At 28.1% G+C, this 15059-nt stretch overlaps 3 protein-coding genes across 3 annotated transcripts; 1 reads left to right on the forward strand and 2 right to left on the reverse strand.

Moving 5' to 3' along the window:
- Positions 1 to 251: 251 nt before the first annotated feature.
- LOC137834651 (hexose carrier protein HEX6) lies at positions 252 to 2397 on the reverse strand. Its single transcript, XM_068642750.2, has 2 exons — positions 1948 to 2397; positions 252 to 1660 (listed from the first exon to the last, which is right to left on the reverse strand). The coding sequence occupies exons 1-2, from the start codon at positions 2395 to 2397 to the stop codon at positions 596 to 598; spliced, it is 1515 nt and encodes a 504-aa protein (XP_068498851.2). The 3' UTR covers positions 252 to 595.
- A 1572-nt stretch (positions 2398 to 3969) lies between these two features.
- On the reverse strand, positions 3970 to 6736 carry LOC137834652 (hexose carrier protein HEX6). The gene is made up of 3 exons (XM_068642751.2): positions 6573 to 6736; positions 5569 to 5891; positions 3970 to 5098 (listed from the first exon to the last, which is right to left on the reverse strand). The coding sequence occupies exons 1-3, from the start codon at positions 6700 to 6702 to the stop codon at positions 4046 to 4048; spliced, it is 1506 nt and encodes a 501-aa protein (XP_068498852.2). The 5' UTR covers positions 6703 to 6736; the 3' UTR covers positions 3970 to 4045.
- A 4140-nt stretch (positions 6737 to 10876) lies between these two features.
- Positions 10877 to 14749, forward strand: LOC137836184 (eugenol synthase 1). Its single transcript, XM_090302443.1, has 5 exons — positions 10877 to 11354; positions 11863 to 11994; positions 12465 to 12693; positions 13773 to 13976; positions 14175 to 14749. The coding sequence occupies exons 1-5, from the start codon at positions 11169 to 11171 to the stop codon at positions 14375 to 14377; spliced, it is 954 nt and encodes a 317-aa protein (XP_090158569.1). The 5' UTR covers positions 10877 to 11168; the 3' UTR covers positions 14378 to 14749.
- Positions 14750 to 15059: the final 310 nt, after the last annotated feature.

Raw genomic sequence — 15059 nt, forward strand, 5'->3', positions numbered from 1 at the left:
TCCTTTCCAATCCAGACACAAATAAGAAAAATAGTGAGAATTTTTAAACCACCTTGATTCTATCGACATTTGATACTTTCATGTTTGAAATTGATCTTCAATTCATTCCACTCGCCATAGCTTCTTCAGTCAAGTAAGAGGTATAGTTATTTTTTCTTGTTATAAATTTCATTAGACATTACCATAAAAATTGAAATCTCAGCTAGCTAGTTGACACCTGACACCTTATATTTCAACAATAAGAGGTATAGTTTAAGATGGGAGAAAACTCTTTAAATAATTTGAATTGCATGTGCCATCCTTTCAAGTAAAAAGGTACAAGAAACTAAGCTTTTCTCTCAAGTAATATGGCTAAGTCTAGATGCATTCAAGTTCTACATCTTGCTCTTTGGCAGTTTATCCATGGACTCTAGTTTTCTGATGGTTGATTTTTTCTGTCTCTTCCAAATATTGCTAATCAGTTTGTATGTTTAGAATCTAGCTTTTCAAACTGAAAACCATTTTACTGCTTTTACAGTCAAGGTAATGTCATACAGACAAATGTTTATGCTAACATAGGTAGAAATTGATTTAGAACTTTCTTGAAGTATCATATTCATTTCTCATCTCTATCACTTATTTCACTCACTATTCTCTTCCAAAACCAATGATCTTGCCACACTTTCTCCATCTGTTCAAGTGGCACACTTTTGGTCTCTGGCAGGAAATAGTACACAAATATAGTCATCACCACCACCCATCCTCCAAAGAAGAAGAAAATCCCATACTTGAAGTGGCAAAGCATGGACAGAAAAGTCTGTGCAACAGTGAAAGTGAAGATAAAGCTCACTGCCACTGTGATGCTTTGCCCCACTGATCTAATTTCCAGAGGAAAAATCTCACTTGGTACTAACCAACCTAGTGGCCCCCATGACCACCCAAACCCAGCAACATATATGAGTATCATAACCAAAACAACACAAGCATAACCTTGGCTTAATCCACCATGATCTCTCAGATGAAAGGCCATTATGCCACCAACTATACACTGTGATGCAAACATTTGAATGCCCCCAATCATAAACAAGGTTCTCCTTCCAAGTTTATCAACTATGAACATTGATATGAATGTTGAGCCAGTACCTACAACTCCTGTCACCACAGCTGACAACAGGGATGCACTTTCTCCTAACCCAATTGTCCTAAAGAGTAAAGGGGCATAGAAACCAATGACATTGATCCCTGTAAATTGCTGGAAAAATGGTATAACTACTGCCATCACAAGCTGAGGCCTATACCTTGGTTTCAAAATGATCTTAAGTGATTGTTTGTTGTTGGTTTTTGAAGAACTTGCTTTGATAAGATCTTCAAGTTCTGCTTCCACATCTTCTGTGCCTCGAATTCTCTGAAGAAGTAACTTGGCCTTTTGATGGTCATGGCTGCGCTGGATTAAGCTGTTGGGAGTTTCAGGGAGGAAAAGTGCACCTAGTGTTAGGAATGAGGCTGGTACTGCTGCCAGGGCTAGCGACACACGCCATCCCCAGCCACCTTCAATCTTCTCTGCTCCATAGTTGATTAGATTAGCACACACAATACCAATGCAAATGCTTAATTGGAAGCCATTGCTAATTGCTCCTCTTAGTCTTGGTAGCGCCATTTCAGATAGATACAATGGAACAGCCTACAGAAGCAGTACACAATTTGAAAGAAATTAGTGTCTTGTGTTTTGTTTTGGCTCCTCAACAAAGAATAAATAAAATAAAAGAAGTCACTTTAGGATTTAGAGTGTCCAAACTCTTATACAAATAATCTCAACACAAGCTTCTTATCAGGTAACCAGTTGGATCCAGCAGACATTACAACTTGATTACTTGGCTCCTCTAAAGTAAGAAATGATAAATTAACTAATTTTACTCAATATTTGAAATGCTTGTTTCAGTGTAGAAAAATGAAGGAAAAGGCAGCTACCTGGTTTGCAAATCCAACTCCAACTCCAAGCAAAAGTCTACCAACTATGAGCATGTACACATTAAAAGCTGCACCTCCAAGAGCTGTACCAGCCAGAAAGGCGGCGCCGCCGGCTACTATGGATGGTTTGCGGCCAAAGGCTTTGGTGACATGAGAAGCAAAGAAGGTAGTAACAAGACCAGCAATATAGAGAGAGGATGTAAAAGAGGTCAATAGTTGGCTGTCAAATACACAGTAGTTGCTGACCTTGGCATCTTCTTTCTTAAGGTACACTTTGTGGAAGAACTTCTTCAGAAATGAGTCCATTGAGGTCACCCCTCCTGCTGTTCCAATGTCATAGCCAAAGATGACACCTCCCATGCCAGCCATCATACAAGACAGCACAACATACAGGGTTATCTTACCATTGCTTTGGTCATTTTCACTTGCTATAGCAAACCCAACAGCCATTAATAGCCTTTTCTTTATACACAGAAAAAAACTTAAGAGAGGATATTGATTGAGGTTTCATATATGGTTCATGATAACTGATAAGCAATTATTACTTCGTGACCATTGTAGCCAACCAACCATTGTAGTCATTTTCATCATGACTGTCACTGCTAAAGTTTTGTTAGATAAAATTGTGTTTTCTTTTAGAAATTTGCTAAGAAAATTGTCTAAAGTGACTAAACCTGTTAACTGTTAACTTTGATAGAAAAAAGATCAACAACATAAATGATGACTTTTTTCTTTAATGTAATGATTGTGTAATTTGACTAAGTCAAGCTTGTAGAGGGAAGTGCATGGGGGACCAATAGGACCAAGGAGTTGACACATATTGGCAAGTTCTTAGGAACATTGCACATGATGTTGAAATTCTAACCTAGAGTGGAATCTCTGACTGAAAATATCTCACAAGTAGTATCTCATCTGTTAAAAAAATTGCCATGAATATGAAGTTTTTAAATACTGATAAGTATCTGGTTGCTTTACTTTGCTGAACATAATAGTTCAACTGGGCACATTTTTTGTATGTTTAGATACATTTTTATCATTATAAAATGGATTTTAATTTTTTTTGGAACTTACTAGTTTGTTCTAGTCTTTATAATACTCACTTTTTCATTTTAGTTCTCATAATATGTGAAAATTTTATGTACCTACCGTTTTGCTTTTCAAAGGGACTACTTAAAAGAATCATAGGAACTAAAAATTAAAGAAATGTTGTAAGAACTGAAATAAAATAGTAATCTTTAAAATGAAAAAAATATAATTTTTACCATGACAAATTTTCAACAATAACAACAGTCACTTGCATTTTTAATAATAATTTATAGATAATCTATATAACATTATCACTATGATCATTATTGTTGCCATTTTCATGGTAGAAGATGATCATGGAACAGTTGCTTTTAGAAATCTTAAACTAATTTTGAAAATTAATTTCTGTAAGATTTGATTCAAACAGAAGATGATCATGTCTTTCATTTTCTATAATTCTATTAAAAGATAAAGCCTTTTTATATTGTCCACATGTTGTATAAGTACTAGTTAGGACCACAGCTAAATAGTAACTCTCAAACAATAATTGATCTTGAAGATGTGAAAAAAGATCTTCCCTTCTTACTTTATGACCCACAAATATAATCTCAACTTTCAATTTTAAAGTGTTTCGTTAACTTGTGAATTCAACAATGGATATATATATATATTTTTTTTATTTTTTATTTTTTCTGTATCTGTATGAATATTTTTTATGTTATTCTTTTTCATGTTCTTCCCCATCCTTCCAAATTGGAACAAGTAAAGTTGGTAAGCAAATTCTTCATAATAGTATATATATATGGAATTTCTTTTTATTCTAATGAACCATGACGAATGAATCTTGATGTCTGATTTATTGAATATATTCAACGATGGTCATTCCGAAAATCTCTTTATGAAGAAGTCTTCTTCTCATCCTATATATAAAAGGGAACTTCTGAGGAAGAAAAATTCAAACAAGTGAGAAGAACAACATACAGAATAAAAGAAAGAGTTGATATCCACCGTAACGTGAACAAAGAGAGAGAATTAGTTCAGATTTTTCTAACAAAATATATATAAATATATATCAACTCTTTTCTCCCACAATTGTTTTCCAAAAAAAATGTTCTCTCCACACCCTATCCATTTGCTCAATTGGCACATTCCTGGTCTCTGGCAACAACAAGTATACAAACACTGTCATCACCACAACCCACCCCCCAAAGAAGAAGAATGTGCCAGACTTGAAATGGCACAGCATGCTAAGAAAAGTTTGAGCAACTATGAAGGTAAAGAGAAAATTCACAGAAACAGTGATACTTTGTGCTGCTGATCTAATCTCCAGTTGGAAAATCTCACTAGGAACCAACCATCCTAGTGGCCCCCAAGACCATGCAAACCCTGCAACATATATGCATATCAAAACTAGAATCAAATATGCATATATTTTGCTTATTTCACCATGGTCACCAAGCTGAGTTGCCATGATGCTCCCTACAATAACTTGTGACAAGAACATTTGGATGCCCCCAGATATGAACAACACTCTTCTCCCAAGTTTATCAACCATGAGCATTGAGATGAATGTTGAAGTAGTGCCTACAACCCCAGTTACAATTGCTGACAGAAGAAGTGAAGCACTTTCGCCTAATCCAATGGTTAGGAAGAGGATTGGAGCATAAAAGGAAATGACATTGATTCCTGTGAATTGTTGGAAGAAGGGTATGGCTATAGCCATGACAAGTTGAGGCCTATACTTCCTATGCAGGATGTTCTTAAAAGGGTGTTTGATGGAGTTTGAAATATCACTTGCTTCAAAGAGGTCTTCAAGTTCTTGTTGGACATCATTGGTCCCACGGATGCGTTGCAGCATTAGCTTAGCCTTGTGACGATCCTTGCTGTGTTGGATTATGCTGTTGGGTGTTTCTGGGAGGAAAAGTGACCCCAAACTGAGCATTGAGGCTGGAACTGCTGCCATAACTAAAGAAATACGCCAACCCCACCCATCTTTGATCTTTTCTGTTCCAAAGTTTATCAGATTAGCTGATAGAACACCAATGCCAACACAAAGCTGGAAACCAATGTTGATTGCTCCTCTGTACCTTGGAGGTGCCATTTCAGAGAGATATAAAGGAACTGACTGCAAAACAGTGAAATTTTACTTCCATATAACATTATAGTAAAGGTTCTAAATTGCTGTCACAGTGTTGATTTCGTTACTATTCTTGATGTCACAGAAAGTTGCAGACAAATGTGACCATAAATACCTTATAAATCTGGCAAGTGAGAAGATTATTACATGAGTACAAGATTGTCACATAACTAGAGAATAAAGATATTTCATTTTTTTTATGAGAAGGTGCAAAACCGGTTTTATGAGATTGAGTTAGACTTAAAAGTGCACTTCTTAATAGTTATAATGTAGACTAATTCCCACATAACAACCAAATTCTATTAACTCTTTGTTTTAAATATAAAATCTTGATTATATGGGACATGAAAGTTGGTCACAAATCATAGGCATGTACTATTCAAGATCATATAATAATTTCTCATTTGGTGTACATGGTAAAACCAATATATATAAGGAAGTTGTAAGGAAAATGGTACCTGATTGGCAAAGCCAATCCCAACTCCAAGCATAACTCGACCAAGTATAAGCATGTATATGTTGAGAGCTGCACCACCAAGAGCTGCTCCAATGAGAAATGCAGCACCACCTATGAGGATTGATGGTTTTCTGCCAAAGGCTCTTGTGACTGATGAGGCAAAGAAGGATGCTATAAGACCTGCTATGTAAAGTGATGAAGTGAATGTTGTTAGGAGCTGGCTATCAAACTTGCAGTAGTTGCTAATCTTGGTGTCTTGCTTCATCTTGATGTATACTTCTGGGAAAAATTTCTCCAGAAATGGCACCATAGATGTTACTCCACCTGCACTTCTAGCAAATTAGTGAAAGTTCATCAAAGCATATGTCTCACTGATCAAAATGAAGGAGAAAAGTTGAGGACATGATTTGAATGAATGGATTACAGAGTAAAACAAATATTAATGAAGTACAAGTACAATACTAACAAGGTTAAACATTTTGTCTAATAATCTTTGTTGAAAAATCTGAATGATCTTTAACTACGTTTTTCTTGTTTTTCATGTTTACGTTTTTCTTGTTTTTCATGTGATAACATATGTTTTTCATGTGATAACATATGATTGTTGTTATTTGAGATGTCAGCTTAGTTGAAATGACAAGTTTTATAATGATGTTTAAGCTTTAAAAAAAAACTATGTTTTTCTCATCCACAATACTTGAATATGATATTTTACTTAAGAAGATTTTGTCTAGTTCTTAAGATAGTTTCAAGAGAGTATTCTAATACAAAGAACTGATATGAGATAAATTAAACACAAAAGTTAAACAAAATATCAGTTTAATCCATCTATTTTTCCTTCCTAGTTCTATTTTCCCTTCACTAAGCTTTTCAATAAGTGTGTGTGGTCTTGGAAGTAAAAACAAGAAAGGAACAACACCAAGATCTTACAATCTAGCACATATTTCCACAGTAAGAAAGTAACTAAAAGCATCAATAGAATGAAATTTAGGTATATATTCATGCCTGAAATTCCTATATCATAACCAAAGATAATGCCTCCTGTGGCAGCCACCATACAAGATAGAATCACAATACAAGTGATCTTCCCATTGTAACCTCTTTCATCATTTGCAATTGGCACCTCCACTGCCATAGCTGTTCCTGCAATTTGTTTCTTCTGCAGAGTGTTGGAATGTGCATATATAGTGTGAGTCAATTCAAATTTAGTGAAGGACTTAGACTAAGTGCAGTCTTTCTTGACTAATTCTGTATACATCAATACACTTAAATTTTTTGGCCATTTGGATAAATATTTGAAAGAGAAAAGCAAGAATGAATTTCTTGAAGTGTTAGGTGTCAGATGTCAGCTTAGCTGAGATGTCAAGTTACATCATAATACCTAACATAAAAGTTTTTATAAAAGAAAAATTAGAATGAATTGAGTTTTTATTTGAAGCTTTTATAAAAAAAAAGTTAGAATGAATTGAGTTTTTATTTGAAGATAAGAATGGATTTTGAAGAAGATAAAGGAAAAATATTTTATGAATTTCTTGCCAATTATGTCACAATTTTTACTTTTAACACATTTTACATTGATCTTGATTTAATGTTTATATATTACATTTCAAGTTGTATTAACACTTTATAACTTTTGAACCGTCAATAAAAATGTGGATTTAAAATATTCTGTTTAATATAGTGACAGTTTTTAACTGCTATTAGTAAATTTTATTTTATTTTATTTATTAACCATTCACACCTCAATTTTTAGCACAGAAAAATTGCAATAAAGATACAAATTTAAAATAAGATTTATTAATCATGATAGTTAAAATTTCTCATTACATTAAAAATAAATATTTATATTATGTTAATTTCATTTGGAATTTAACATGAGTATAACAGAAAGAAAATTTTGACAACATTAGAAAGCGTTGAAAACAACAATGTGTAAAAAATAGTTATAAATGAAGCAAGAAAATGAAAAGTTAAGAGTAAAAAAAATACAATTAAACCAAAAGCTTATTCAAGTTTATTTTTTTTATAAATATTTATTCAAAAGTTTATTTAAACATAGTCTTTGTCTTCACTATTACGAGTCAATGCTGCCACTAATTTTGAATGTCACTTTCTTTGTTCTCTCACGTGCGTAGAATGTTGAAGTTGCACATGAGCTGTGTACACACGTGTGGGCACTCTCTAATACACAATTGTTGCTTTCTTAACTCAAACAAAATAAATAAAAGCATGAGTATCAATTAAGCATACAACTTTTGTCCACAATAAATTTTTTATTAAATAGTAATCAAATTTTATACAATAAAAAATTTGTTAAATGATAATCAAATTTAAAGATAAAAAATAATTAGTCACTCTATTGACTAAGTTAGATACTAACTTAGAAACTAAAAAATTATTAGTATTTAATCGGTTTCTATTATTAAAAAATATTATAAAATGGTTTGTAAATTGGTATTTAAATTATCTATCCAAGTTTTAACTACTAATCTCTTAGATTCTAAATTAGCCTCTAAAAGACTAATAGATAACATAAGTAATTAGTAATTAAAACCTTGGTAACTAATACTTAGATGTCAATTTAAAAATTACTTTATAAATTTTTATTAATAATAAAAACTACTTTAGATACTAACAATTTTTTAGTTTATAAAATGGTCTTTAATTCAGTTAATATAATGACTAATTATTTTAGTCTTTTTATGGAATAATTTTTTTATAATGGTTACTAATGACTTCAAAATGTTATCTCTAGTTTGCATTAAATTAATTGAAAAGGGATGGTACTTGATATCCTCTAAGATATTAAGGATATAATAAGTGATATCCATGTAATTCATAGTTGTAATGATTAGAAAAGTAATAAAAGATTCTGAGAATTATTTCGTCATATTTAAGATTCTTTTGAATTTACAAAATGTGATGTCCATATGTAACTCTTTCTATATTGTATATGTGAAATTTTTACAATTTTGCAAGTAGTATAATTATAGCAATGTTCTTTCTTTTTTATTTAAAAGAGAGAATTATGATTTTGAGTTATAAAAATAAAACTTTGTTTATTTTTTTATTACTTGAACATTACAATAAAATCACTAAATAAAAATTAATTTTAAAAATAAAAAATAAATAGTTTAGAGAATAAAATATTATTCGTATTTAAAGTGATTTCTATTATTAATAAAAATTTATAAAATAATTTTTAAATTGGTATTGCCTAAATTTTATTTAGTAATATTTTATATTATAAATTAGTTTTTAAAAGATTATAAAAATTAGTTTAAAATATAAAATATAAAATAATAAATAATTAAAATTTTGATAATAATTAAGATATGAGAAAAACTATCTCTTGTGTTCATTCTTTAACCAATTTTTCCATGGCAATAATGTATAGAAAACCGAGGTCTGGTATTTTTGTTTTGTCATTGAAAAATATAAGTAATTTACAGTGATGTGAAGAAAAAGTGAGGTAATTTAGTTTAATAAAAATAGAGAACTTGATTGGTAGGGGTGATTGATTTGATTAAATTACTAAAATTTAATAAGTTAATTTTAGTGTAATGTTAAAACTCTGTTTAAGTATCTGAAATAGTTACTTATAAACTACTTGTCTTTTTATTAAATTAAAAATTATTTTATAAACTAAAAATATTATTAATATTAAAAATGATTTTTGTTAATAATTATTAGTATTAAAATAATTTTTATTATTAATAAAAATATATAAAATTATTTTTTAGTATATAATTATTAATCACTAAAATTAAATTAGAAAATATTTTATAAACTAAAAAAATTATTAATGTTAAAATAACTTTTATTATTAATAAAAATTTATAAATTAGTATTTAATTATTAATTATTAAGATTTTAATTACTTATTATTTTATATTCTAAATTAATTTATATAATTTTTTTAAAAATTAATTTATAATATAAAGTATTAGTAACTAAGTTGATAATTAGTTTAGATACTAATTTATAAATTTTTATTAATGACAACAATCACTTTAAACATAAATAATTTTTTAATTTTAAAATAATATTTAATTTAATAAATATAATGATTAATTATTTTTTATTTCTAAATTTAATTTTTTTAATGTATGTTTTTAAAATATGATAAATGCTATATTATTAATAAGATTCTGATATGAAATTACTCGCTACCCAAAGTGCTTCCTTATAGCATAATACATATAAAGAATTTTTATGGTTATTTCGCCAACACTACTATAAATAACTAGAGAAAAAATAATTAGTTATTATATTAATTAAATTAGATATTATTTTAGAAATTAAAAAATTATTTATATTTGAAATGATTTTTATTATTAATAAAAACTTATAAAATAATTTCTAAATTAGTTATAATAATATTTTAATTCTAAATTGATTTCAATTAATCTTTTAAAGTTCAATTTAAAACATAAAATATTAGTAACTAAAATTATTGTAACTAATTTAGATATAATTTAAAAATTATTTTATAAATTTTTATTAATAATAGAAACTATTCTAAATATCAATAATTATTTTATCTCAAAAGTGATTTTTAATTTAGTCCAATAGTAACTAATATTTTGGTCTCTAAAATTAATTATAATTTTATGATTTTTTTTGTGTTAATTTTTTAATTTTTTAAATTATTGAAAGATTTCTTAAATATTTTATTTATTAATTTTTTATTTATCTAAAAAAAATATAATATATGTAAGAACTATTTAGATATGTTGTAATATCACACCTCCCTAATAAAAGTAAATTCCCTAAACCCTTTTGAAGAACCATTATTATTTGGTGTTGCAATGAATTGGAGATGAGAATGTAAACCAACTTAGTGCCTTCCAAAACACATTGGTTTTGGGCATAACAAAAAGTGAAGTTAGGAAATACTATATATGTATTCCCCATTATTGCCACTAATCATTTTCTATTTAAACTATTGAACTTCCAAAAACTACTTATATCTCACACCACTTCTTTTGCTTTAATCTTAATTATGCATTTGAGACCACTTCTTTTGCTTTAATCTTAATTAGTGTTTAGTAATTAGGTTGGTATCAATATCATACTAAGAGAAAATTATTAAATAAAATTTAATTTTAAAAACAAAAAATAATTAATCTCTAAAATAGTATTTAATTTAGTCAATATAATAATTAATTATTATTTTTCTTTAAAACTGATTTCTATTGAATGATTTTTTTTAGCAGTGACATTTATATATACTAATAAAAAAATTGATAAAAAAACATTTTATAAAAAATGTTAATATTATTTAAAGGGTTAAGATTGATTTGGAAGGGAAGAGAGAATTCAAAACATATTTTTTAAGAAGAAATATTTGTTTTCTGTTTTTTCTATTGAAATCAAAGCAAGGTGTCATAGTATATATAAAAAGTAGACCAGTACACCATTATAGATTCAAAATAAACGTTAAACATATATACAAAGTAAAATAACTAAGAATTAAAAAAATATAATTGATATTAATTTTTTTTAAAGTATTGTATCCATATCTTTTATATATATATAGAATGTTATTTAAAGGGTTAAGCTAGGCATTGATTTGGAATAGAAGAGAAGAGTTGAAGAATGGAGAGAAAGAATAGAATAGTTGTATTTGGAGGAAGTGGTTACATAGGCAAACATTTGGTGAAGGCAAGTATCTCTTTAGGTCATCCAACAATTCTCTACACTCGTCCTCTGAGTTCACAAACTCTTCCTTCAAAGACACAACTTTACAAGGATTTCACTTTCATGGGAGTCACACTTATGCAGGTCATATATATATACTTTTTTGTATGAGACGATATTTGTTCTAGTAAAAAGTTAGTAACAAGTTTTTATGAAAAGAAGTTCTTCATTTATATGCAATTTTGTACCTGTGTTGAATTACTTTAAAGTAATTTTTTTTATTGCTGATAAAAAAATAGTAATAATAATAAATGGAGATCCCACATCGATTTGAGATTAGAATATTTCATTGTATATAAGTGGGTGCAAACCTCACCCCATGAGTCGGTTTTGTGGGATTAAATTAGGCTTAAAGTTCACGTTGTAATATGGTATCAGAGCCTTGTCCCACACACGAACTGTCACTATAAGCGTGAGGTGGTGTGTTGGAGATCCCATATCGACTATAAGGTTGATTTAGACTTAAAATCCACTTCTTAATAATGCATTTAAATAATGTAGTGAAAGTGTATTGTTAGTATATTTTTTCTTTGAAAAATAGATTATTATTTGATATGGTGGTTTTCTAAAAGAGTGTGAACTGCAAGCACAGGGAGAACTTGAGTATGAACAGATTCTGGAAGTGATTAAAGAAGCAGACATTGTGATAAGTGCATTGGCATACCCTCAAGTCATGGACCAACTCAAAATTATAGATGCCATCAAAGTTGCTGGAAATATAAAGGTACATTTTCTTCATTAATCAGTACAAAATCTAATTAAAAGAAACACTCGTCTAAATAAATATTTATTTTTTAAATAAAAACTTTCATGTTAGGTATCATTATGCAACTTGACATCTCAGCTATGCTAACACTTCAAGTAATAACAATCATTTGTCATCGCATGGAAAAGTATTATTAAAAAAGAAAATACAAAAATATGGAGTAACTAGACCAAAACCCATATATTAACAAAAACGATACATAGGTAGACTATATATACCTATTCATAAAGAATTCTAACCACAGACTAGATGACAGTCTATTATATTAAAGAAAAGATTCTTTATATAAATAAATTCTAAATTAGCCAACTTATTAGCACACACATTCCTTTCATGAAAAATATGGGTAACCCTAAACCTGATTTTTTCAGTAATTAAATATTTGTTTATTTGAGTATTTGACTTAGTTTTGTGCATTGGTATTGCAGAGATTTGTTCCATCAGGATTTGGAGCAGAAGAAGAAAGAACAAAGCCTCTTCCTCCATTTGAAGTTTTATTGGAAAAGAAAATGAAAATTAGAAGAGAAATTGAAGCTGCTGGAATTCCTTACACTTCTATTAATGGAAATTGTTTTGCTGCATATTTTGTCAATTATTTGCTTCGTCCATATGAAGATGTCAAGGATATTGTAGTCTATGGTAATGGTGAAGCCAAAGGTATCAAATCTCACAAATTACCTACTTAAATTATTACCATTAATACAAATATTAGATCTTTTTTTTTTGCAATATATATTAATTATTCACCTCAAAATCCATAAATTTATAAATATTATTCATTTTCGTTTGTATTAATTAAGTTGTCTAATGGGTACATGCATTCACAAAAATGTAATTGGTTTTGGTTTGACTTAATGTTATATTTTTTCTACTTCACTATCATCGTTTTTCTATATTTTACTCACCTTTTCATATATATATATATATATATATATATATATATATTATTGTCATATTTATATTATTGACATATATATATTATTGTCATATTTTTTAATATTTGTACCTTACTGATCTTTAAATGTATAACAGAGTAATGATATGTCTCTTATAAAACATTATTACTAGTTTTTGAAAATGGACTCTCTTTTTTGTTATTAACCCATTTATAGGAAAATGTGTAGAAATTAAACAACGCGATAATAAAATGTGTGAAAATTTGAAATTTTGATGGTAAAATGAATAGTAAAATAAAATCTTAGAAAATAATAATAAAATATGAGAAAACCCTACTTTATTTTGTTGCAAAAATATTAAAGTGGTAGCATGCAATGATACTATTCTGTATATTACTATTAGCAATATTAATTGCATGTAACTAGTAAAACAATCTTTAAATATGAATCAATTTTAAAGAAAAATAATAATTAATTGTTATATTAATAAAATTATATATTATTTTAGAAATTAAAAAAATTATTAATATTTAAATTAATTTTTAGTTTTGATAAATAATTTCTAAATTAGTATCTAATTTGTTATCTAAGCTTTAGTTATTAATTATTTAGATTATAAAATTAGTATTTAAAATCTTGATATCTAATTAGATACCAATTTAAAAATTATTTATCAATAATAAAAATTAATTTAGATACTAATAATTTTTGTAGTCTCTTGTTAATATAGTAATTAATTATTTTTATTTCTAAACTCGGTTTTTAATTTTCTTGTAATGTGTGCTTTTCTTTTTATAATATAAATTTGTTTATACTCTGATTAAAATTTGTGTTGAATAGCTGTACTAAATTACGAAGAAGACATTGCTATGTTCACTATTAAAGCTGCAAATGATCCAAGAACACTCAATAGAGTGCTTATTTGTCGTCCTCCAAAGAATATCATATCACAGAATGAGTTGATATCACTGTGGGAGCAAAAATGTGGCCATACTTTTACCAAGACTTTTCTTTTGGAGGAAGAACTAGTGAAACAATCAGAGAGTAAGAAAATTTATTAACTTTGTATTTTACACTAACAAATTTTTTAATAAAATAAAAACTATTTTATAAATTAAAGACTAAAAAAATTTTAAAATAATATTTAATTTAGTTAATATAGTAATTTTTTTTTACTGTTAGTTTTTTTTTAGATTTCTAATGATAAAGTTTTTTTTTTTTTTTCATATATATAATGTGCAGCTTTACCTCTTCCACACAATATTCGAGCTTCTATCCTTCACAGTATATTTGGTAGAGGGGATCTGATGAAGTTTGAGATTGGAGAAGATGAGCTTGAAGCTTCACAGTTATATCCTGATTATAACTATACCTCCATTGATCAACTTCTTCATATATTTAGGGTTCATCCTTTACCTCCTCCTCCATATGCTGCTTTTGAATGAACTTCTTTTGTATTTGTACAATATATATAAATAAAGTTTAAACTTCAAATTTCATCTAAACTATTCAAGAAATGTTGTCTAAATAAGATTTGGTCGAGTTTTTAAATCATGTAATAAAGATGGTGTTTTTATCTTTTGATCGCATGGACTTAGGTCACACCACCATGGAGAATAAAGTTTTGAGATCAATTGAAGATGTTTATATCGAATTCCACTCACAACATGTGAAATGAGGGTTAAATATAGTTTTTCTTATTGCATTATAACACGAAATTGGTTTTGGTATTTGATTTAAACTTTAGATCATCGAAATGTTTGTAGCAAGAAAACGATTGAAATGCATTCTTAATACGAGACCATATTAAATTTTTTTTATGTGATGAATGAAGTTCCAGTATAGATTATATTATAATATTATAACATTCACGTCAACAATAAAGTAATGTTAACCTAAACTTTCATGCTGATGTGAATAACGATTATCTAGTGTTGATATTATAATATTATAATATAATGCACGTAATGTAACTTGTTGTCAAATATTTATTCCAATTGTTTTTATACTACATACACTTCAATGGTCTAAAATTTAGACTAAAAATAAAGATCAATTTTGCGTTATAATACAAATACAAAAGAACATATTTAATCCATAAAACAATGGTAAGGTTCTAATAAGACT

This window comes from Phaseolus vulgaris, chromosome 5, assembly GCF_051622355.1.
Source record: "Phaseolus vulgaris cultivar YP4 chromosome 5, ASM5162235v1, whole genome shotgun sequence".
Classification (NCBI taxonomy): domain Eukaryota; kingdom Viridiplantae; phylum Streptophyta; class Magnoliopsida; order Fabales; family Fabaceae; genus Phaseolus; species Phaseolus vulgaris.